At 41.7% G+C, this 24,403-nt stretch overlaps 1 protein-coding gene across 4 annotated transcripts in view; it reads left to right on the plus strand.

Moving 5' to 3' along the window:
* The window catches only part of ALK (ALK receptor tyrosine kinase), a 316,033-nt gene that overhangs the window by 268,008 nt on the left and 23,622 nt on the right, over window positions 1-24,403 (plus strand). For 2 of the 4 annotated variants that reach the window (XM_061475364.1, XM_061475361.1), the window contains 8 exons: window positions 412-555; window positions 11,567-11,729; window positions 16,068-16,218; window positions 18,691-18,822; window positions 19,758-19,902; window positions 20,869-21,051; window positions 22,525-22,623; window positions 23,590-23,742. In XM_061475364.1, coding sequence (XP_061331348.1) covers window positions 412-555; window positions 11,567-11,729; window positions 16,068-16,218; window positions 18,691-18,822; window positions 19,758-19,902; window positions 20,869-21,051; window positions 22,525-22,623; window positions 23,590-23,742 — 1,170 coding nt within the window. Of the gene's footprint in view, window positions 1-411; window positions 556-11,566; window positions 11,730-16,067; window positions 16,219-18,690; window positions 18,823-19,757; window positions 19,903-20,868; window positions 21,052-22,524; window positions 22,624-23,589; window positions 23,743-24,403 lie in introns of those variants that run through there. The other 2 variants (XM_061475362.1, XM_061475363.1) reach the window with 2 other exon arrangements.

The following is a 24,403-nucleotide window of genomic DNA, read 5'->3' on the forward strand; positions in this document are numbered from 1 at the left end:
GCAGTAATACCTCTTAGTTTCTGTGCAGAAGTACAATGTACCTCAGGTTCCAGTATTCTAAAGACTCCTGAAAATTAGGCTATAATTAAAAAAGGTTGCACATACTTTTGCTAGCTAAGAAAGAAACTTTCTAACAATTGCTAAAGATTGTATTTTGTATTCCTGCTTTGTATCTTCATTCACTTGCTGGTTTACCCACAGCTCATTCCTGTTTATATTTCTTTTGTCACAGTCCCCATACAGCAACAGAAAGTCAGTCTGTCCTTTTAGTAGTGTTACAGCCTGTGACTGCAGGCCAGGCTCTTATTCGTAGCAGAGAAGCCTGAGCCCTTAATTTAGCTTCAGTTTTGTGGTACATACTGACTCAGCCATCCTCAATGATAAACCAACCTCTAACTTCTTGTTTTCTAGTCAGTGGAGAGAAGACTCCTCGAGGTACCCCTGCAGACTCAAGCAATTTGCTCACTGGTAGAGGTGGCCAGAAGAAGTTTGGATGGGAACAAAAGCTGCTGGGAAATCTCCAGCTCAGCACTGCCCCTGTTTCGGGTCCAGCAGGTAATTGTCTGGCCTGTGAAGGATTTTCAGAGGCTTCCAACTAGAATAGATTTAGTTATATGTGGCTAAATGCAATGTGATTCTTTTAATACTTTTTTTTTTACCAAAGCCTTTGTTCAGAGCTTTTTCCAAGTCCCTTACAAACAAAACAAGATCTAGAAAGCAATTGCCTTTTGCTGTTTACTGTAGGTTGGATTTTGCTTGCAAGCTGGTGAAAGAACCACAGGGAGCCTCTTCATGACGTAAAAATTGCTTTAGACTGTAAGACAGGTTTGTTTAGTGTTGTGGTCATATAAGAATAAACAGGAATGAAAGCAAAGTGTCCAAATTGGCTGAGTCCAGCATGAAGTAACCTGAACACCCGTATCCAGTTAATATGGACTTGGTTTGAAATAACATAGCTTCACTTTTTCGGTAAGATTTTCATTGCCCATTTGGAAGAGTACAACACTGGAATTTTTTTTTGAAAAAACATGATTTTTACTAAGAAATGTCAGCGGTTTATGGTCAGTGTTATTTCATAGAATAACAGAATAGTTTGGGTTGGAAGGGACCTTAAATATCATCCATTTCCACCCCTGCCACAGTCAGGGACACCTTGCACTAGACCAGGTTGGTCCAAGCCCTGTCCAATCTGGCCTGGAACACCCTCAGCACTGCGTGCAGCTGTTTCTCCTCACTTAGGGCTAGCTAGCTACCTGCCAATTTGGAATACCACCCTTAAGGTAGAGAACAAGGGTGTGGTTGCTATATGCCTTCTTTAGTTTGTCATTAGACCCAGGGATATGTTCCTTCTGACTCCTCTCCCACTCCACTGCCTTAGACTTCGAGTCTGTTCTGTTCTAGGATATGTTTCACTTCACTACCTGCAGTGTACTGTTGAAACATGTCCGAACTAGTGGTGTTAGCTCTAATACCAGCAGTAGTCTGGTCAGGGTGGTGAAAAGCTCCACACAGCCTTCAAAGCCTGCCTGAAAAGCTGATTGTACTGTCCCACTCCATGCTGCTGTGGCAGGGCTGATGCTGGTCCTTGAACTCCCTTGTGAAGCAAGCTCTGCCAGTGGAGGCTGATGGTACAGTATGCAGCATAGGCCAATAGTTGCCATCAGGTGGAGTTTATTGATGTTTTATGTAGCAAGCATCATCCAGCAAGAGAAGTGCAGGAGCACTGACAGGAGTCTCAGGAGACTGAGATGTAAATAATTAGCCCACATGAGAGGATGCTGGGCTGGGAGGACCTCTGTAGCTATTAAGATTGTGTGTAGCTCTGTTACAGATATTGTGTATGAGCTTGGGCTTGTCACAAAGGTATAATTTCCAATGTTTTATGTCTTTGAGGATCCATTGAAGTGTTCCCTTCAATATCTGTATCTTCATTTCCTGCCTGTAAGTGGAACCACCTTTTTAAGTGCATTCAGTATTGCTCTTAGGTCAGTGATCTTGTGGTAGGATCTGTACACAAGTGTAGATTATGAACTTCTGGCTGATTTTCCATAGGAATATCAATGCTTAGGTTATGATGTAGTTCCCTAAGGCAGCTGTACATTTACTTCCGGGGTACTTACTGTTTTAGTTACATAAAAGCCATCAGATGTCGGGTTTAGACTCAAGAATGGCCTGAAGTTTGAATGCAGAGCTACGGTAAAGTGGGTGTGGGGGTGTGAGTCTAGAAATCATGTGGCTGTAGGACTGTTATATGTTGAATGAGAATTTTGTTACTTCCTACTTCTCACTAGACCTGAAATGGTGGAACATCTTCTAGCTCTTCTGCTCCCTATCCTGTCTGAGGAATGCATTTTAAAGAAATATTTGGGTGGTAGAAACAATGGGAGCTAGATTGCATGGGTGCAGAAGGTACTTTGAGCAATGCAGATAATTTTTTATGACCTTAGAGTGAGAATTCAAGTGGTATCTAAGTGAGCTTGCTTAATTTGTGGGCTTGATCGTCTGTTCTGTTTGTGTTATATCTAAAATTGTCTTCAGCCCTTGAAGTTTGACATCACTCCTACAGCAACTTTCTCTGCTTTGTGCCCTCAGTGTATACTGGGCAGAAATCAGAAGGTACACTGCAGCTTCTTGTAGTGGAAAGTCATTGCATGTCTGAGCATCTCCACAGCACTGAAACACCTTTTTTCTTTTGTGTTGCCAAGTTCCTACTCTCAGTAAACACTGCAGATGCTTGTTTGGTCCCTGGGCTATGCATTTTACCCAGCTTTATTCTTGTGTCTTTCTGCATGCTGTAATGTATTTAAGAAACCTCAGGCTGAGTCTGTCAAAGCCGTTACTTTGGCCACGTACGTACTGTTGTGTGAGTAAACCAACAGCATCAGTGCCACCCTGAAGTCCCAAAGACTGCATTGATCAGTGTAAGCTCAGCCAAAAGTAATTACAACTAATGTGATCTTTGGCTTGTGTGATAGATCACATGCTAGAATATTTCCTTCTTAAGAAATCGTATTAAAACTAAGAACTGTGTTCTTATAGCTGAAGAGACAACAGGATAATAAAATGCCCTCCGTAAGTCCTCAAGCCAGCTCAACCTCCAGAACAGGAACTACAATCTGAAAGAAAGGTACTACTTTGTTTATATCACAGGAAATCCAAAGACGCCCCCAAATTGCTACAATTAATGTGGTGTTGGTGCTCTCTCAAGTTCCTGGCTGATGATCAGCCCCAACACAGAAAAATGCTTGTAGGTTTCAGATCACACAGTTACTTGCAGTGCAAGGTGACCGTTAGGTAGATGGTCACAGAGCATGCAGATGCTTTCCTTTTTCATTAATGAATGACATGTCATTTGCTGAAATGCCACCTTGTTGAAAGGTTGCAGATGAAGCTTGATTCTAGAAGGAACCTGCAAAAAGACTGTAAGAAAGCCTGAGTATACTAGAAAATTGAAGCAACTTTAGTGGCACTAGGATTTTGGATTGAAATGGTCAAGTCTGTACAAAAGGCTGTGTGCTGCTTATTTTGATATAAACAAAGTTTCCTTTAGTTTCATTTTTAAATTGATTAGGTATTAGTGTAAGTAAAACTGAAAGTCACTCAAACCACAGCATCTCTCTACAGGGAGTTCAACTACCAATTAAAAAGCCAATTTATATCAAACCAATGCAATTTCCTTTTATAGACAAGGCTAAAGTATGAGAAAGTCAGGCATACAGAGATACAGTGAGCAATAATGAGGAACTCTAGGTAAACAAATTACTATCATGGAAACTGGAGGAGAAAAAATAGGATTCTCAGTAGGAGAAAGGAGATAACAAGACACACAGCAATCAAGCTTTAATTAAAGATTTCTGGTGCTTCTGAATGGGCTGCAAATACCATGAGGATAGCCTCCCTTTTCATATTTCAGCTTCTCACCTGTCCCACTGATAACTTACTCAGTGTACACAGGACAAAAATGGTGTGTTGTGAAATGTACAAGTAGTTCAACCTGTTTTTCCCCTCAACTCTTGCATTGTCTTGTCCCCTCTGACCTGTACATCCATGAGCCATTGTGTGACCATGGTTTCTTGCATATAAACTGTCATAAAATCATTTTCTCATCCCAGCCAGATTACTGTTTTCCTTCAGCACCACTCTCTTCCCCACAACACTTAGTGGTTGCACAGATTTTGTCTTTTGCATGAGGGAGAGTCCTCTTCCCAGTACTTAACATGGCTGTTTCTCGGAAGAACTCTGGGTTGCATTAGTTAATCAGATGAAGGAGCTGAAAGGAACAGTGGAGTGAGTATTAAGTAAAAGAAAATTACATTTGGTTGCTCTTTGTGTGCAATTATACTAACTGAACTGTTGGCATAATGCAATAAAGGTATCTGCAGAATTGTATTTTTGTATTAAGCATCAGTTAACACAGTGAGTAACAGCTCATTGCCCACCTCCCACTAAAACCAGCATCCTGAATAGTGATAGAAAACGTTCAGAGACTGATGGTGGGATCTCAGATTATGTAGGCATGAAATTTTTTATTGCATTTGCTTTCTCTGTAATATTGAAAATGGCAAAGGTGCAATGCTTAAAATCAGCATACAAACAGATCACAACATAGCAAAGTTGGATTGAAATAACTGTTCTCCAGAGTTAATCATACAATTGAAATAAACAGGGCAACTCACACATTTTAGACCTAGATTTTAAAGCTCCCCATACTTAGTAGCAGTTTAAATGTGCTGAAACTGCTATAAATCTCTGGAAAGGTTTTGACAAAATTTTGCCACCTCCACCCAATTTGGCCTTTGTTATCTAGCATGCATTTCTACTATCTTTTGTAATTGTGAACAAACAAATTGCAGAAAGTTAGTACATGTCTCGGCACCCTTTGTGGAGGACTCCTGCTATCTCTTTAAGTAAAACATAAAAGAGAAAAGAAATTAGTTTTCTTCATGCTGCTCTTTTAGTTTCCGGTTCCAGAAAGTAGCAAGAAACAAGCTGTTCTCATTGCTGCTCAAAGTCAGCAATACACTTGTCCTATTATACTGACCACAGATAATTTCCTACAAGGATGCCCCGGTAGTGTTCCCTTTATATGGACACATAAGACGAACCTAAAGCCTGATTCAAGCTTTGAGTATTTCTTTGAAATCATACTCAGGGTAAGTCAGCATACACTTGTCATCACTGCAGATGCTCTTCTGGTTGAACTGAAAAACATGTCCAAGTCTTCCATTACTGCCCTCATTTAGAAAGGAGAAAAAGGTAGAAATAGTAACTCCATAAATAGTTGAAAAGCTAGATTTCTCATAGTCTAGCTGCACTTGTGTAAACAGTACTGGTATTGCTGGCAAGACTTACTAATTTCTATGATCGTATTATATCCCATCAATATCATTCCGTAGACACATTGTCATTGTGAGCACAACTTGGTTCTGCCATTTACCATCATCTTTCAAACCCCTGCCCCATTAATCTCTGGCAAACTTAATCCTGGAAAAGGTATTGATCCTAAATTGCTGCTCACAGGACACGTTAAACAACGGAACTCAAAGCAAAATTAAAAGTTTTTTTCCTTCCTTACATCAATGAACATGTTCCTTATGTCTGCTTGTATTATATTTTGCCTACAGACAGACCTTTTACTGTGACATGGAGCATAGATCAGTTTTGGAATTACTGGTAATACATAACTGAGGTTGCTCATGCACTGAGTAAAAGGCGTATCCCTTTACACGTACCATGGTGCTAACGGCAGCCAAATGTTAGTGGAGATGAAGATGGGCAGTTTACTGTATCTGATTTCCCATATTGGCCAAATATTGTGAGGGAGCTTGTGAATGTTTTTTACAAACAGATGAAGCAAGAGTTCTGCTTGTTCATGGCCTCAACTTTGAGGATATTTGCCTTAGAGGAAGAAGTAAAATAAACTAACAGTTAATTGCCTTCAGAAGTTTAGCTATGGAGGTTCTTATGCCCCTGAAGCATGAGACTTTACAGCCTTTATTAGTGTATTTTTTTATGCTTTTGGAAGTAGTAATAGCCTCTTGACCTTAATAGAGGTTGTGGCAGCAAGTCCCACAAACAGCCTACACATTATTTGTAAGTATTGTTGCATTTCAGTAGCGTATTACTCTAGATTCCATAATAAGACAAGTACCATGGTGGCTTGGTTGGTAATTTTCTCAAATCACAGTAAAGTTTTGGTTTGGAAAGAGTTGAATCTTGGTTCAAACCAGCTTAATTTAACAAATTCCAGTTAATACATTCAGGCTCTTGAGGAATAGCTAAAATGCCTATGTCTGTTTTGTGGTATGGAGTTTATGTGCTATACATGCCAGTGAAATTGCCTCCTATGTTAGAAGTACAAATGTGCTTCAGGCTTTGCTCCATTGTTTTCTTTCATTGTTGCTGGTTGCTGTTGGCCAGCAGTGCCACCCTGGGCTGCAAGTAGTATCAGCACTTCAAATGGATTAGTCATTTTAAGTCTTGTGGGGTTTTGCTCTTTGTGTTTTCCAAGAGCAGAACATCATTCCCCTTGCAGTGGCTGCAGTCCAGTGCCTTGATTGCTGTATATTTTACACAGCTAGCCAAGCTGTGTGAAAAACAGAATTTCTGCAGTGCAAAAGAAAATGAGCATGAGTGGCTGTATGTGTAAATGTATCAGGAAATCTCATTTGGAAAGGAAAAATGGGAAGAAAGATTTAAAAAAATATAAAAAAAAATCTGTTGCAGCCAAAATGTCATTTCTTGCAAAATGTTGCTGAGACCTTAGAAATGTGCTGGGGAGATTGCCAGGGAGCTTGAGGAGGGCAGGTGTGTGGGTGAACAGGCAGAAGACCAAATGCTTCCTCTGCCATGTTTCTCGTGAAAGTGGGGATCATAGAATCACAGAATTGAACAGGTTGGAAAAGACCTGTAAGATCAAGTCCAGCTATTTACCAGCACTGCCAAGTCCACCCCTAAACTATGTTCCTCAGTGACACATCTACAGGTCTTTCAAATATCTCCAGGGATGGTGATTCCACCACTGTCCTGGGCAGCCTGTTCCAATGCCTGACAACCCTTTCAGGGAAGAAATTGTTCCTAATATCCAGTCTAAACCTCCCCTGGTGCAGCTTGAGGCTGTTTCCTCTGGTCCTGTCACTTGTTCCTTGGAAGAAGAGACCAGCCACCCCCTGACTCCATCCTCCTTTCAGGCAGTTGTAGAGAGTGGTAAGGTCCCTCCTGAGCCTTTTCTTCTCCAGACTAAACCCCCCCAGGTAACTGAGCTGTTTCTCATCGCGCTTGTACTCCAGGCCCTTCACCAGCTCCCTTGACCTTTGCTAGAGCCAATCCAGTACCTCAATGTCTCACTTGTAAAATAATGAACTGGTGTATAAATTATTCACTGAAACAAGTACCCCAATTCTGAATCTCAGTGTAATCTCCACTTCTTTTCTTTTTCCCCCACCTTAAACAGGAATTTCCAGTTTCTAATCCCAGTTAACGTTTTGCAACTGCCAATGACAGAATATGTAGGGCCCCTACATTTAATTAGCTGCTAGTTTTCATCATAGGAATGCTCAGCTATTTCTGGAAACTGGACATCTGTAACTCATGTAAAGTTGGGCAGACTTCTGAAAATACTAGTTATTTGGGAAGATTTAGACTGGAGAGTCCTGCTTCTTTTTCCCATCATGCATGCATGAGGTGCCTGTCACACACTGCAGAAGGAAGCTCTGCAGTATGCGACAGACCATAGTTGTGCACCAGTGGGAAAATCTGTGCTTAAGGATTTTTCATTCACTGCTGCTGCTTTAGTGTTTGGTGATCAAAATAATGGTTCAGATTGAATTAATGTAAACTGCTGTGGCATGCAACAACCTGTAGAAATGCTCTCTTTGAGATCATGAGACATGCTGTAGTCATTTTTAGAATCAGGAGAAAATCAATACTTCACAGGGAGTGAATGGGTATTTTTAGTTGAATAAAAATTGGGGTGGCTTATCTAAGATGGGCAGTGCTGTGTTTTGTTACTGGGTTAGTGGTTTAAGATCTTTGGCTCCTCTTACATCTGCAGATTGAGAGTTGGCTTTGTGGAATGTTTAGGAGAGCAGAGGGAGGGAAGTGCAAGGTTTTTAGTCTGTATCCAGAATTGTAACTAAGACCCATCTGTCCTAATTATATTGAAATGAGGGGCAACTTACTCACATGCCATGTTCTGTCCCATTTAATTTAGCAGCAAAGCTGTTACATGTTGGACTGGCTTTCAGTATCTCATATCAAAGTGCATATAAGCAGGAGGAGGACTGTTTGCAAGCCAGTGCAGGAGTGACAAATGATGAGATCATGCAACCTGGCTCAAGGTTTTACTAAAATTTTTGTGAGTTCAAATCAGGTGCAGTCTCCACATACACTTCACTTGGGCCAGACCCCCTCCTGCAAAGATTACCCTGCTCTGCTGTTTCTGAAGTACGTCTTCTCCCATTCCTGTCTACCATCTACCTGAGTAAAGCAAGTAAATACGTCTGCTAGTACTGACCTCAGCAGCTGCAGAACCCGGGAGGCTTTGCATATAATCTTGTTTATACCACAGTGTATACAAGATTACAGTAGGACTCCTTTTGAAATGTAAGATAGTAGCTCCTGTGCTCAGTCATCTCCAGGTTCCTTACATCATAGTCCCTGACATAACATATCTGTGGTTTTCATTCCCATTAGTATCATGCTTTTAAAAGTGAGATTCCAAGAGCTCAGGTGCACTTTCTCTTGCTTTTACTCTGAGACTGCTTCTTCACTCGAAGTGAGCCCCCTCTAGTATGTCCAAGAGGCAGAAAACACAAAAGTCGTTGTGGTTACTTCAGCTCAAAGTCTGAAGACATAACATCTGCAGAAGGAGGACATTTTTCTTCTACCAGAAGCATTTTGATCTACCAGAGCATTGGGCTTTTAAGGAAACAGAGGGCCATTAGAAACAGAGGGCCAAAATATGGAATAGTTCATTGATCCCCTGTCCCTGGAACCCAGTGGGAGCCAGGAGCTGCCAGTTTCAGGTCCCACTGTGCTGTGTGTTATATGTGTGATAGTCTAGAGATACTTTTTCCAAAGCCAGGTAAGCAGATACATAAGAAACAAGATATATTTAAAGAGAGTCAATCAGAAATGTAAAACTTCTCCATAGCAGCAGTATGCACATGCTGTGGTCTGTCCTAGGTTTTGTCACTTCCACTTTTCCGTTTTGATTCTCTCATGTTTTGGGCTTATTGTCCCCTTGAAGGTCACCTGCTTCTGCCTTTGGGAACATGTTTGATGTTTCACTGGAGACATCCAAATGGCTTCTTACTGTTCCAAACAAGCACACTTACCTGCCTGCTTTACCAAACATATGTTTCAATGCAGGTGGCTTAGCCCACTGGGATATTGCAATGTTATATCACTCTGATAGCTGACAGAATGAGTCTCTCATCTTCCATTTTGTGTGAGATTTTGCTTTGGGTTGAGGTTGGGTTTTTTTATTTTAAGAATAAACATAAGTAGCTTCTGGTGCAAGACTGTCAATATCGGAGCTACTGAAGCATTTTGCTTTAGGAACTTTTAGACCTTGCTTTCTTAGGTGCTTTTCCCCTCTTACCTGTTGATCTTGTGGTTTTGTGGGGTACATGGGCATCAGAGGAGGAGAAGGAAATCCTTCCATTTGCTGTTTACTAGTTTTAAGACTTTACACTGCTATCCGTTGCAGAAGGATTGGAAAAATAAGTAAAATAAGTATGTAGGTATCCATATAAAACAAGTAATGGTAGTAAAATCTCTAGGGGACCCTAGCAGGGGAGTTTTGAGGAGGAATGGCATAGATTTTGCAGTAAGAAGGAAGTTATTCTCTCAGCAGTACTTAGATTGAGAAGCTTTCCTGAAGTAGTAGTTTTGCATTGCTTCTTGAAGTAGTAAAGGCACTATTACAAAGGTTGGGGTTTGGTTTGGATTTGGGTTTTTTTTTTTGGTTGTTTTTTGTGTGTGTGTGTTTTGGGGGGGGGGGGGGGGGGTTTGGTTTTTTGTTTTTTTTTTTTTATTTGGTTTTGGGTGGGGTTTTTTGGTAGGTTTGGGTTTGGTTTTGAGGTTTGGGTTTGGTTTTTTGGGTGTTTGGTTTTGATTTATGTTTTTTTTTCCAGAAATCCCAGCCACTTCATTTCTGAAAGTCCTGCCAAATTATTTGATCTATTTCATGCATTGCACTTATTTATAAGAAGAAATTTAGCTCAATATCAGTGTTAGTTTGTGAAAAGTGAATTCAGACCTTGTGCCTGGCTAAACTAATGTCTTTCCTTGTATTTCTGCTGGGTGAACCCCTTCAGTAGCAGTAATGGTAGAACTGCTGGTCTTGCTCATCCAGACACATGCAAACCATCATTTCTAGACCAGATCAGCTTAGGCAATAGCTCCAAATTCCAAGAAGCAGATCAAGCTCTAAGTTAATTAGTACCAGTGATGAAGATTCTGTGTGTGTTGTGTTACATTAGTTGAAGCTGGGGAGGAAAATGATGCCCTTCGAGAAAGTCATAAGGAGGGCTGGCTGGCACAACTTTAAGTAGAAATAATGTTCTTTATATATATTTCAAGTCTTTCAAGTCTTAAATGGCAGTAGAATTAACAGAGTTCATTAGATTGTGTATATTAGCTTGTTAAGGAGTGATAAATCATGTAACATGCGCCAGAAATGTCCATTTATTTACCATCTAGATCTTAGCTTTGATTGCATGTGAAATATTTGCTGATATACTAGCAACCATGTTAAGGTTGGTTTTACAAGAGCATTGTGGGCTTGCAGTTGTGCCAGCCCTAATAATGAATCTTTAAGGCAAAGGACAACATTTTCAGCATCATGTATTCAAACTAAAAAATCAGATTTTTGAGGCACAGATTAGCAAAGCTTTGTTCTCGATATCTATTTGTAGAGGGCTAGTACTTCCAGATGGTGAAAATGTGTTCAATAAAGATGCACTGATTTACACCCACAGAACATGCAGAGCCTAGTGCTGGTTTTACAGGCCTTGGTTAAGTGTTTCGCATTCTCAAGCTTAACTTGCATTTCTTGTAAGCAAGTAATTATCCAAAGTACAATTAATTTACTGTTATGATTTAATCACTGAGATGATGTTGTATTTACAGGGTTTTATCTAATTAACAGTTACTTTCCCATATAAAATAAATTAGCAAATGTCTGTAGAAACTGAAGGGGCTAAAATGCACCAGTCTTGAGGTTATGACTGTGCCATTTAACAGCCCAGAGAGTAGAGCCCCAAACTGGGTGGTCTGTGTTGCATTTTTTCTCTACTCTGTGATCTTTGCCTTTTTGAGCATTAGAAAAAGTGAAGCTGTGTTCATAGTCATGGTAGTTTTCAGGAGTTGTGGATGAAAAGCTGTCAAATACTGAGATACACAGCACTGAGCCTTTTAAAAGAATTGTGTGAGTATTTGTCCTTGCTAAAACCTCAGGGTCCAGATTCTTCTTTGGTCTGACGAGAGAGTGAATAAAGAGCAAAACAGCTATTTGATCTTTGGGTGTTTGGGTCATGCTTTGTACATGTCCTTATTTCAGAACACTGGTTATTCACAACATGCGGTGCCAGTGGACCCTATGGCCCCACACAGAGCCAATGCAACGATGCCTACAGGAACTCCAACCTCAGTGTAATTGTAGGAGCTGAAGGGATTCTCCAAGGCATTCAGATCTGGAGAGTACCAGCAACCAACACATACAGGTAAGGGAACCATCTCTGGTTGTCATGATATATCTTTGTGTTTGAAACATATCCAAACTGCAGATATGTGCTAGGCATATATGAAATATTCAGAAATTTGCCTTGATCTGCTTGGGTTTTACTTCTCCTTGATCCTCTTATTTCCAACCTTTCCTGTCTCAGATTTGTTGTCTGAAAGATGCAACTTGTTGGTGAAAGAGAGAGGAAAAGAAAGAGACCATCTGAGGCAGACACATCTTTAGCCTAAATGGTTACAGGTTAGGAGAGCTCTAGAAGTAGCTGAAAATCAAGCGTTTTGACCTCCCCAGGCCAAGGGGCATGCGTATCCTATGTGCCATCCATTGAATTCTGAGATCATCATGAGTTTTTCCCGCTCTTCACCTAGCATAGGAGGCACAATCTGTGTCAGCATATTTTACAGCACGGCTTGCTCTGCTCAGCATCTTAACTTTCCTGAATATAGGCATGGTAAGTTGAGCCTGAAGCCCGGCTCACTGTTGTAGAATTGGTTTTGGAAGCCAGCCGCCTAGATGTTGGGCTCTGTGGTACTGAGGGTTCTAATGCTTAAATCCCTCTGTGGAGTTATTTTCAAAGGGAGATGATCAGTTCAATGCTCCTTAACCAGATTTTTACCAATCATTTTTCCTTTTTGCTCTTGCTGGGGTAAGAAGTAAATCAAAGATCAGTTCAGTGTATCTGAAGGGTAACATCAAGCCATTACATGCCTCAGTTTGTAAGCAGAACTGTCTGTTTGAATCAATGACTGACTAGTGGTGGGGTTTTTATGCAACATTCCCTATTGAAACCAATGATGGTATCATGGATTTCAAAGTAGAGCACTCCACTGAAGGCTTTGAACAAATTTCAGTTAAAACTTACTGGCACCTTCCTTTTCTTTCTCTTTATTGAAAAAGAATATTAATATTGAGGATAGATGTCAGCCTCTAACAAGTCTAGTGCAGTTTTGAGAAAGTGGCTAGACTAGGCTAGGCACAAGATCTGCCTGAGTGCCTATTACCACAAGGATTGATGGTAATGAAAAAAGCATTAATGATATTTTACTCAGCTATCAAAAATGAGTTGCCTGAGGTGAACAGAATTTTTCAGGACCAGCATTCAGTAAATATGGTTATAAAGTGTAGCCCAAAAGAGAACAGGCAATAAACTTGCAACACTGTCATTTTTTTAATATCACAGTGCCCAAGAAGAGCCAGAATTCCGGTGCAACTGTAGGCTGATTTTTGCTACACAATACAAACCACAGGTCCTGCAGGGAGGGCCTGTCTATTTAAGTCCTGTAAATGACCTAATAGACTTTTAGGTTCTGTATAGTTAATAGATGGATAATGTCATTGGTAACCTATACGTAAATGGATGACATTCTCTTCTGCACCTCTTAAGGCTCTAGTAGAGAATTCACAGCCTGGGGAAAGACGGAAATTGTGACTTTAAATTAACTTGACATCTTCCTGATTCTGTGCTGCTGAAGGGGCAGCAGAGTCCCCCAGTACAGCATAGCCCTTGGAAAATGTCAAGTTGCAGTATCAGTTCTCGGGCTTTCCAGAGTCTGGACCCACTGCCTGTATTTAACTCTCCCCTGCAGGCTTGCTGCACTGTGGATGCTCTAAGTTATCCTGATAGCCATCTCCAATATAGCTGACGCTGAGATAAAACCCTCCAGCCGGCTGTTGGGCTCTTAAGAAACTTGTTGTTGTGCCGTATCAGTGTGTTTTACACTGTGTAATGTAGAGCAGTGAGTTACACTCCCGATAATTGCATGAGAAGGATAGAGTTTGTGTAGACAGGAGGCAGGATATGTGTTACTAAAGTGCAAAGACAGAAAGCTCGACTTTGCACAGAACTCTACTAGCACTAGCTAACCACACCCAGAAAATCCCACCATGTATGAAGGTCTGCCAAACACTGTAGGTGGCTTCGTTTGAAGACTGGAGTCCTATATGCTGTGCTGCTGATATGGACAAAATCATCTGGTTTGCTCTCAAGGAGCTGCACATTGTGTAACAATAAAATTAGTCAATATAAAAGAATATTTTTCTTTTCAGATTTCCTTCTAAGCATTCAGAATGTCTTGCCATCCCATAGCTAGGCCTGTAATTAAGTATGAGAGAAGTGAACTGTAATAACTTACACATTACCATCCATTATCCAATTTCTTCCAGTTTTTAAGGTAAGAGTGTTTGGTTCATTTTGCCGAGTGCTCCATTTGTTGTTATTTCCACTGTCCTCTCTTTTCTTTGGTCTCTTCTTGTAAGGTAACACAGGAACACAGCACAGTGGAATGCAAAAAAATGTCCTAAGTTGACCAGCCCAGGCACTGGATTTTCTCATATCCTCAAAACTAGCTCCAGTGTCTCCCATGACTTGTCTACCTAGAGATGTGGTTTTTTTCTACAGCCCTGGTTTGCACAGCCAATGCACTCTGCTCATCCTGATTCTTCCTGAAGATAGTTTTCTTCTTCGGTTCCTACAACTATCATAGAAAAAGAAAAGGAGGAAGACAGTAGAAGGCATTCTGTGTTCTGAGTATAGCTACTCGGAGTGGTCTGAATCTTTCTTCAGGGCCAGTATGGTTAAATTAATTCCTTCTGTGAAAGGAAGTTTTGCCTAAGGAAAGGGATCCTGCTAAAACTTGAAGTCAACATAACCCATCTGGTTAAATAGTGACACCCATTTTGAATAAGGACTGACTGTCACCTGAATCTACCTTGTTTTATTTGTGTGCAGCTTTTGAATGCAGCCAGAATGGTTTCTCCTGACCTCATTGCTGGTATGCAAAATCTGTTCATACACAGAAAAATATGGCCCCTACTTGCAGCCAGTTAGCCCTGCCAGCTTGCTGTGCCTGACAGTGCACCTCATTAGCCATTACAGAATTCTACAGCAAATGCACTCAGCCTTCAGATTCATGCAGCATCTGTTCAGGGTAGCCCAGTGCTATGTGTCCATCACTTTTCCTGCTGGCTCCAGTGCAGCCTTACTGAGGAATGATGGCTTTGGTTATCAGCAGTGGCATGAACATAATCGTGTCACACTGTGAGGATCTAATGTGCTTTATGGAGCACTTGGTGCTCCATAGTTGCTTCAACTTCAGAACATGCTGGCTGCCTCAGAGCAGTATCACAAGGTGAGTTCTTCGTGCTAATCACTAAGGCAAGTTGCTGGCTGAGAGTGAGCTGGCTGCCCAACCTGTTCAGGTGCTCACGTGTGGTGGGCGCTGCTGGTTTGTTCTGCTTGTAACCTGTTTGCACTTGACTGTGCTGGGCAAAGCCCAGCCAGGTGCTAGAGGAAAGGAAGAGTTAAAGCAGAGCACCTATGTTGTAACTGGTTAGAGAAGGCTGTGTTTTCAGCCCAGCAGTCATTGTTTATATGCTCCACGTTGAATTCTGCTCTTCTGGAAATAGCTGCAAGGTACCAATGTCAGTGGAGAATCACCTGCTTCTTTCAGATCTATGTTGCGCTTGTACCCACCACTGAATTGCTCAGGAAGTTGAGTAACTCTGTCTTTTGTTGTGGCAGAGATGTGTGTTTTATCATGATTATAAAGTGCTTTGAAATCCTTTGACAAAAGCTGCAAATTTTTTATATACTTCGAAAGGGGGAGGAGGAGCTGAGCATTGCAGGGGTACAGACAAATCTTTGGGACCTCAGAATCTTAAGTCCCAGAATGCAGCAGTCTGCATATGCAGCCTAGCCATCCTTTGCTGGAAACAACGAGATGTTCATGGTGACTGAGTTTAGCTGGGAGGCTTTTGCCTTGTTTACTGCAGGTAGTGTTGTGTCCATCTACTCTTCTGTATTCCTCTGGTCCTGGGAATAGGAGAGCTGTTTCCCATCTGGTTCATGCTACCAGGACCAGTTATGCTGTCTGCTTTCTCAAATCTCCCCCGTCAATCTAGTGCTTAATGTTCACTTTAGCCATATGTGCTGTACTTACCAGTTCTTCTGCTTCTGTTCTTTCTCTTCCTTGCTGCAAACCTCTCAAGGGGATGCCTTTTGGGAAACAGGATGTGTTTCATGGTTTAAGTTTGAAACTGCAGGGGCTTGCTCACTCTGTCCTCAGTGAGTGTTTGGCCAAGAATCAATGTGAAAGAAGCTGTTTTATAGCTACCTAAGTTCATAGATCCACATAGAGTAGAGAACCTCAGTCTTCAAGCTTTGGGTTTAGATTTATTTCAAGTGTCAGGTCTTCAGGGCACCACTCTGTGACACTGCATAGAGTTCAGGTGTGCAAAGCACCCAGTGCCCAGAAGTGCCTCAAGTACCTTCCACCTGTCTGGGGCAACTCGGTTGCTACACTCTTGTTTTCTTTTCTTGCAGCATCTCAGGCTATGGAGCTGCTGGTGGGAAAGGAGGGAAGAATACCATGGTCCGGTCCCATGGCGTGTCTGTACTGGGAATTTTTGACCTCCAGAAGGATGATACTTTGTATATCTTGGTGGGACAGCAAGGAGAAGATGCTTGTCCTAGTGTAAGTGATTGCCCTTTCTGTTTTGTCCTAATCCCTTCTGCAAATCTGTGGAGTTTTGTCTCTTTACAGAGAAAATTGTTCTCCTTGAGGGGGTTGAGCTTATATGGTTCAAGGGATAGTTACAGTTTTACTGGGAGGGCATAAGTATGAAGAGATGAAGTACCATGTCACTGTTCTCACTTCCTCTTCAACATTTGGGCCCCCTTGATTATACACTACAGCTTCCTGACTGATACACGTATCTCAGAGCATCTGTGTGGGTTTTCTGAGGGAAAAGGCAACCTGGCCTTCCTTTCCTCTGGAGATCAGTCTTCAAGGTTGACTTCACAGTGCTTGGTCTTTGCTCTGCTGTTAAGCCTAGCCCTGAGAGACACCCACCTCACAGGGCCTGTTTGGTCTGGAGACACCCACCTCACAGGGCCTGTTTGGTTATTCTCTGTATGGGAATGGGAGAGACAAATTAATTTATCACCACTGGGTCAGTCCTGATTTTTGTGTTACTAGCCAGTTGTTACTGCAGATGCCTTGACAGAAAGGTGCAACTTCTACCATTTGCAGGCACAATAATCTATTAATCGTTTAGTATTCTTTGGAGGATGAGGGAACAAGAGGTTCTTATGGAGGGAACTAGGCATTATCTGATGAAATTTCACCTGCAGGTTTGAGCTGGATATTTAAATGCTGTGCATTTCTCAGCTGCTAATGGCTGGCATCCAAGAGATAAAAGTTTAGCAGTCTGTTACAGCAGGGGAAGGTTGAAGGACGCAGACAAGAAAGAGGGGGTCTCAAGGCTGGGTACCGAAGTAAATAATGTTAAAACTATTATTATACATATCTACAAACAAACCATTAACATGAAACCTCTTTGAAATGAGAAATGTCCTAGCTCAAGCTTCCATCTAATGTCTATAACTAGGACATTCCAGCTCAGTGTAATATATGGACTCATTAAATTGCAGACCACTGTAATCTTGGTGAGAATTTATTGAGTGCTAATGCAATTCTTTTATTGAGGCAAAGAGATTGCATTGACTTGTAGAAGGGACTTTTACTAGATTGAATTGTAATCAGTTATGTCTTTGCCATGAAGGATTATTATTTTTTTAATTTAATTGTAATGTAGTGGTTCCTTTGGGTCATTGACATTGTCATTTTATTAATCATTCCTACCCAGCCCCAAATCAATTACAGAGAGGGAAAACTAGGGAAAGGAGGATTAAATAGTTCCATAGGCAAGTTTGCACACACAAAATGGATGCTATTTATTCTGTGGCACAACCTAGGACATGTCTTGTGGTCAAGAAAATAATTTGTAACTAGGGGATGCTTTTATCAAGTTCCTCTTCCAAAAGAAAACACATACTTGGAAGCAGAAGGAAGCAGGTCAGTCCTACTATAACAACTGTTAGTGCATTTTTCACTTAGAGTGTTTCTGGCTTAGTGAGTTCAGTGTGTATAACAAGAACATGTTACTGAGGTGAAGCGTATAAAATAAGATAGAAGCAAAGTTTGCAAGCTGCGGATACTTGGAGCAGAGTCTTGATTGTTGTGCACTTTAGTGCTCCAATTTAAAATAGAAGCGACAGCTAGGTCATAGTCCAGAAGTACTTATAAATGTTTTGTTTGAAATCAGTTAGTGAATTCAGTGATTTGCCTAATACAGAAAGTTCATTACATTTGGTGCTAATTGTTGGAGGGGAAAAAATGCTAAGTAGGAAACACAGTGACTTATTAGCGAGGTATTTGTTTTAATATCCGGTCAACATTGCAACCAAAGGTGGGATTGCACCTATTTGCTATGCTTGGAACTGGCTAGCATTGGTAATTATAGAAAAAATGCTGCTACAGCGTATATCAGGTAAACACCAATACTTGCCTGGAAGTCTAGGTGGCTAGTCTATGTTGAGCTCATTGCTACTGTCCATGCTATGACTGTCTAAAGCTAGCTTTGGTACATCTATGTGAACCACTGATACACCTGATATTCTGGGTAGATGCACACTGGCTGCTGGGCCCCAGCCAATAGGGCATTAGAAGAGGAGTAAAGAAGCTTGGGTTCTCTCTGTATCTCTGCCATTTGGCTGTTTTGTGACATGGGGCAAGTCACATAATCTGCTGAGTTACTCCCTTCTGCAGCTTATGAAATACAGATAGTTTATGCTAGGAAGTATTTGCAGTAAATTCTGCTATGTCCTGTATGTTAAAAGTTTATGGAGCTGTTGTACATGGTAATAGATATCAGCACTGAGCTTGCTTCAAAATAATTCAATTTAAATGGCAACAAATTCTTCTGACAAAGGTTGAAGCAAAAAAGCAGTATTCTTCTAGAAGAGCATTCATTTGTTTCTGCTTATGTAATTTCACTGGAAGACAGTTTATTGGCTTGGGACTGTGAAGGATCCACAAGGCCTGTGCGTGTACAAGGGCACGGAGATTTCTTACCAGAATTCAGACCTGGTCTTCTGTTTGCAGACTAATGAAGTTATACAGAAAGTCTGCATTGGAGAGAACAATGTGATTGAAGAGGAGATACGTGTGAACAGAAGTGTCAATGAATGGGCAGGAGGAGGTGGAGGAGGGGGAGGTGCAACGTACATATTTAAGGTATGGAAACATAGTCCTTGTGCATCTTCAACATGAACACATCCTGCCACTTGCCTCTAGTGTCGCAGCCTGAAGTTTCTGAGAACCCTATCTACATCTCTGGGAAAGAGTCCACAAAGGGAGCTTGGGGTATCCTTCATCTCCAGTTGATAGCTATAGAGAGCCGAGTTGGCCTTTCACAACTGTATGCAGTACCATGGCCGCATTTGCTTTAGTGGCTTGGTTCCTTTGCAAACATAATAGTTGGACCTGGATTATTATTTTTTTTTCAGTGCAAGTGGAGATGCTGAAGCATAATTCTACAGTAAATTCCTCACGACTTTATTCAAATCTGTCATTGTGGAACATTAGATTTCAGCTACATTTGGCCTGTACTGTGCAATGACAAGAAAAGTTGAGGATAGCCTGTGTGTTTTCTGTTCGCAACCCTATAGCTAGGGGCCGCTGATCTTTTCTGTCATGTACTAGCTGAGAGAGTACTCATTCCAAACAGCAGTTTCAGGCATTGACAATATGTTTAGATCCCTCAGCTTCTACATAATTCTACATAACCCTGCATGCTTATGTAGTTTCCAGTTTAGCAGACTTTATGGGTACAGAACTATATTGCACTGTGTAGAGCAGCGTTTCTTAGCTGTTTCATTTGATGAAAGTTGTCGTACAGTAACATTACAAGCTTTCCAACAGCCATCAACACTGTAGGTACAATTCATAGAGCTGCTGATGTCACTGTTCTCTGTTGCAGAACTTAGGAGGACTAGTGCTGTTCATTAATCTTTTGGATGTGGGTGCATAAATAATGCAGTGGTAATTTGTAGTGCTGAGTGGTCCTAGATGCCTGCTTAGTGCAACATGCAGTAACTTCCGTGTGGTTGAACTTCTGTTTGTGTGTTTCACTCAATTTGAACGCTTCCTTTGTTTCTGAATTTGTTAAGATGGAGAATGGAGAGCCGGTCCCCTTGATAATTGCAGCAGGAGGTGGTGGCAGGGCCTACAGGGCCAAAACAGACACATTTCATCCAGAGAGGCTGGAGAATGATTCCTCTATTCCAGGGCTGAATGGAAATTCAGGAGCTGCAGGTAAGGGAATTTTTTCTTTTTAAGAAAACCTTTGTGAATATGTGGTACTCCCAGATTCCTCCTCACAAGGAGGTGAAGCAAAAACACAGTTCAGGGGAACATGGAAGAATAACGGATGCATATAGGATATAACACCGCGCAGGATACTTGGCCTAAATCATCAGAGATGGTATAGCCATAGCAATGGCAACATTCTCCCAAAATAATGTAGTCCCTCTCATAAGCAAAGTTGTTTGATTTTTGATGTGGGAGTTTCAAGTGCCACCCTCTCACGGCCATCCTGATCCCTGCACTGTTTTGTGCTGTGTAGACATACTCACAGTTTCCCTGACTTATGCAGAAAGAGCATAATTGCACCCTGGCTAGAAGTCTCTGTGAAGAGACCTTGGATTGAACAACCAGCAGAGCTAAAAGTGAGTCACTGGTGAGTATATTATATTTAGAGCGGGACTGGGACATGTTTTTACATCCCTTTCACTAAATTCCTTTTGTTCCACTTTAGAACTGACATAAGTTTTTTTTTCAAAAGTACTTTTTGCAAAGGGAAGGGGAAGGCTCTGTAAGCCAGAAACAAGTGGTTGGGGAGTAGACAAGGATATCTTTATACATTTTCCATAGAAAATACTTGGTCTTGTTTGTGTCATGGAAGAGAATTAACTCTATCCTATCTGAAACCAAGACGGTATGGCAGGTGAAAAGAGGTTCTGATGATGAATATGGTAGAAACTCTACAGAAAGGTCAATGTAGCACTGTGTAGCAAGCACAATCTCCTCTTCTAACCAAGGCATGAGATTCTTACTTTCAGCTGAGGTGCTTTGATGGAGTGTTTGTTCTGCAGGTACTGGCAGTGCTTGTGGGTTTTGGGTTTTTTTGTTTGGTTGCTTTGCTTTGGGTTGGTTGGTTGGTTGGTTTTGCTTTCACAAAAATAACCCCTACCTGTGCCTTTTCTCTTCTCTTAACTGCAGGTGGTGGAGGTGGCTGGAATGATAACACTTCCTTCCTGTGGTCAGGAAAATCCTTGCTGGAAGGTGCTACTGGAGGAAGATCCTGCCCCCAGGCCATGAAGAAGTGGGGGTGGGAGACAAGAGGGGGTTTCGGAGGGGGTGGAGGGGGGTGCTCCTCAGGTGGAGGAGGCGGAGGATATATAGGTAAAGTGGCTTCGTGTTCAAGGTGTTCCTTCCCCTCCTTTAGTTCTAATGATCAGCAAAATGCTGATAGATAATTCTCCTGTAGCTAGCATATTTGACTGTTATGTATTAGTATGTCTGTGTGTTGCCTTTTTAGCACTAGATGAACGTATGCCATTTAGTCTTTGAGCACATAGTCAGAGCCTCAGCTGTAACTCTGGCTTTGCACTCTGCAAAATGGGCCATCAAGATCCTGCTGTGATTCTTGAACCTTCTATTTGGGGTTATAGTGTTGAAGAAGGAGGAGCTACAGGCTGTGTGCTCCCATTGCCAGCATCATGGTTTTGAGGACTTTGTTCCTGGAGACTGGCAGCCAGGCTTTATGCCTGGGGAGAGATGCAGCTTCTTCTACCCTGCCCTGCTGTGGGTGAACCTTGGTCCTGTGCAGATTTTCTCTGGGGGCAGAGGCTCAGGCTGCCAGCCAGGACCCCTCTTAATAACAATGGTGGTGTTGGCTTCAGTCAACAAGGAGCTAATTTCATGTGCTGCAGGTCTCAGGGCAGCTGTCAGATGGCATTACGTTGATTATAACTGGTGTGGGCCAGATTCAAGATCTCTAGTAACACTTAATCTCCTGGGCCACATAGATTTTCCAGCCATCTGCACTGTGGTGGACTTACTTAACCCCTGGTTCTCCACAGCTTATATCTAGTATATGATAGACAAGAAATCCTGAGAAGAAGTAATGAATTTAAATGATTAAGTGCATGTTTTGTACCAATGTTACTGTGTAATGCTTCTTTTTCCAGCATATTGCCTCATATAACATAATTTTTGTTTCACTGAAGATGGTTAAAGAAGAAAACCCATTTTTGGATGGGGTGGGGGAATCTTTGCATGCTTGTAGTACAAAATATATGGCCCGTACTGTGCTTCTAGTATCTTTTATGTATTGCCCATACTTTGCTCCTTGTATGTTCTGTATGCCCAAGCACAAAAGTGTAATTCATAAATTCCTTCAGTGTCCACTCCTGGTGGACCACCCTGCTTTCAGGGTGCAAAGGAGAGGAAGGATATCAGCTTATTCATTCCCCCTGCTGACAGTACATACCTTGATCAGCAAGGGTACTGGACCCTAGAGGACTGGTGTTTTCCAGTCTTTTGGCTACATTAATTTTAAGAAAAGCTTACATGTTTCATAGCATCCAAATGGTTAAAGATGAAGTTTGTGCCTTAGTTTGCAATAGCCAGCCTAAAACAGAGCTAAGAATTTGATTGTCACAAGCTGCTGCTGTTAAAGTTCTGGAGATAAAAGACCAGTGGTTCATGCCACAACTTGCTAAGTATTTCCTATATGTTAAATACTTTGATTTATTCTCTTTTCTCATTTGGATGTCTCCCTAAATATGCTGAAGTCATGCATGTTGAAATGCTTATCTGTATTTTAGTGCCAATGAGCCTCCATCTGTTAAGGTAACTTCTGGTTTGACATAGGTGGCAATGCTGCAGTGGACAATGACCCAGAGATGGATGGGGAGGATGGTGTGTCCTTTATTAATCCAATTGGTACTTTATACACTCCAGCACTTAAAGGTATTCATATTAGTCTGAAGTCTTCTAGTGGGTTTATTTCACGTTAAGAATAGTTTGCATCTGTAGGGCACTTCACAACCCTTTGGGTACAGCTTACTGCCATAATGAACATGAGGGGGCAGAAAGATCACATAACAAAGTCCAATGGAGAATAAACAGAAGTAGCAGGAAGAAGCTGGGAAGAAAAAGCATCAAGGCTACTAGAAAACACTTCCCAACAATACAGTCTATCAACCTATAGAATAATTTTGGCCAAGGAAAGTGGTAACAGAACCTGAATAGTTAAGGTGATTCAGGAAAGAAACAGACAAAGCATGTGACTCTTCACTGACAAAACCCACATTCCTTAGAGCATCCCTCAGCAAAGTATCTGGGTTGGACCAGGGAGTTTCTAAAGAAAACAGTACAGTGCTGCCCAGCAGTGGTAGTGACAAATACTGCAATTCCAGTCTGTGCCGAGAAATCAGTGTCTTGAATATGTTTGTGATATGTTCAGAAAAATACAAAAATATGTATTTGCTCAAAAATCCAGGCTGCTTTAGAGCAGCCAAAAGTGTTTTCAAATACAGATGCACTCTAGCCTGATAGATTCAGCCAGAAAGTTTTGAAACCACTGTAGTGTTTGACCTGAGAGGGAGTAAAGACAAGGGTGAGCCCCACAGACTGCTGAAAGGGCAGGTTTCCCTTAGCCTTGGCAGCAGCCTCCTTGCTAGCCTGGTAGGACTATCTGCTCAAAGAGCCAGTGCAATTCAACTGCAATGGGGCTAATATAGCTGGATGTTGTTTCCTACATGAGAAAAGGTCAGGAGCTATGGAAGGTGGGGAGAAATCAGCCTCTTAGATGGGGCCCACCCTACCACATCTGGCAGTTGTGAACACCATGCTCCCTATTTCTGTTAGTGCTCAAGGGAATGTAATGAATGATCTTCACAGTAATTAACACAGCTTCTTTCATCCGCTCCCTAGTGACAGAGGGGCACGGAGAGGTGGATATTAGGTTGCATCTTAACTGCAGTCACTGTGAGATGGATGAGTGCCGTGTTGATCTTGAGACTCAAAAAGTCATTTGCTTTTGTGAACCAGGCACAGAGTTGGCTGAGGATGGTGTGTCTTGCATAGGTAAGTAGGGGTATGGGGTAGGCTCCTAATGTGGGAAACAGAAAATGTATAGCAAAAGTATCGTTTGGACTGTAAGCCATCCTGAATGCGTTTCCAAGTCTTTCTTAAAACTGGCTCCTGTTGAATGTTATGTTCTCCTGGTATATGGTGCAGAGTTATTTTGCTAGGATATAGATACATCAGTGCTGAGGAATGGTGCACAGAGCAGCATTGCTGGTTTGCTTTACCATATATGTTTGGCATGCTGGGCAGCACTGAGGAGAGTCAAATTTTGTGTCTGGTTGTGCTGATACTCATCTTCTGCTCTGAAATCATGAAAGCTAGCTCACTGAAGGAATTGTCTAGCTAAACTTAAGTACCAGGTCAGTCCTCTTAGGAAACAAGGGAAGGGAGAATATAGTTCCTTTGGATTTGGACATACGAGGTGCAAGTGCAGAATCTGTGTGAGATTCTGAAGACAGAACTTGCCTTATTTGAAAGACCGAGTGCTCAGAGCTCCATTACTAGTTTTGCTTCATATTCTTGCCCAGCAGTTAGAACAAGTGACTCCAGGGTTTTGGGATCCTGCTCTCAGCTTCATCACTGGCATGGGAAAATTGTTCTGTATTTTTACCATTCCCATCTGTAAAATGGGTAAAAAGCATGGTCATTTTGCCAGCGT

The sequence above is a fragment of the Pezoporus flaviventris genome, unplaced genomic scaffold (genome assembly GCF_033815535.1).
Source record: "Pezoporus flaviventris isolate CSIRO_AGI_PZ_B2104156 unplaced genomic scaffold, CSIRO_AGI_Pfla_v1 ptg000083l, whole genome shotgun sequence".
In the NCBI taxonomy this organism is placed as follows: Eukaryota; Metazoa; Chordata; class Aves; order Psittaciformes; family Psittacidae; genus Pezoporus; species Pezoporus flaviventris.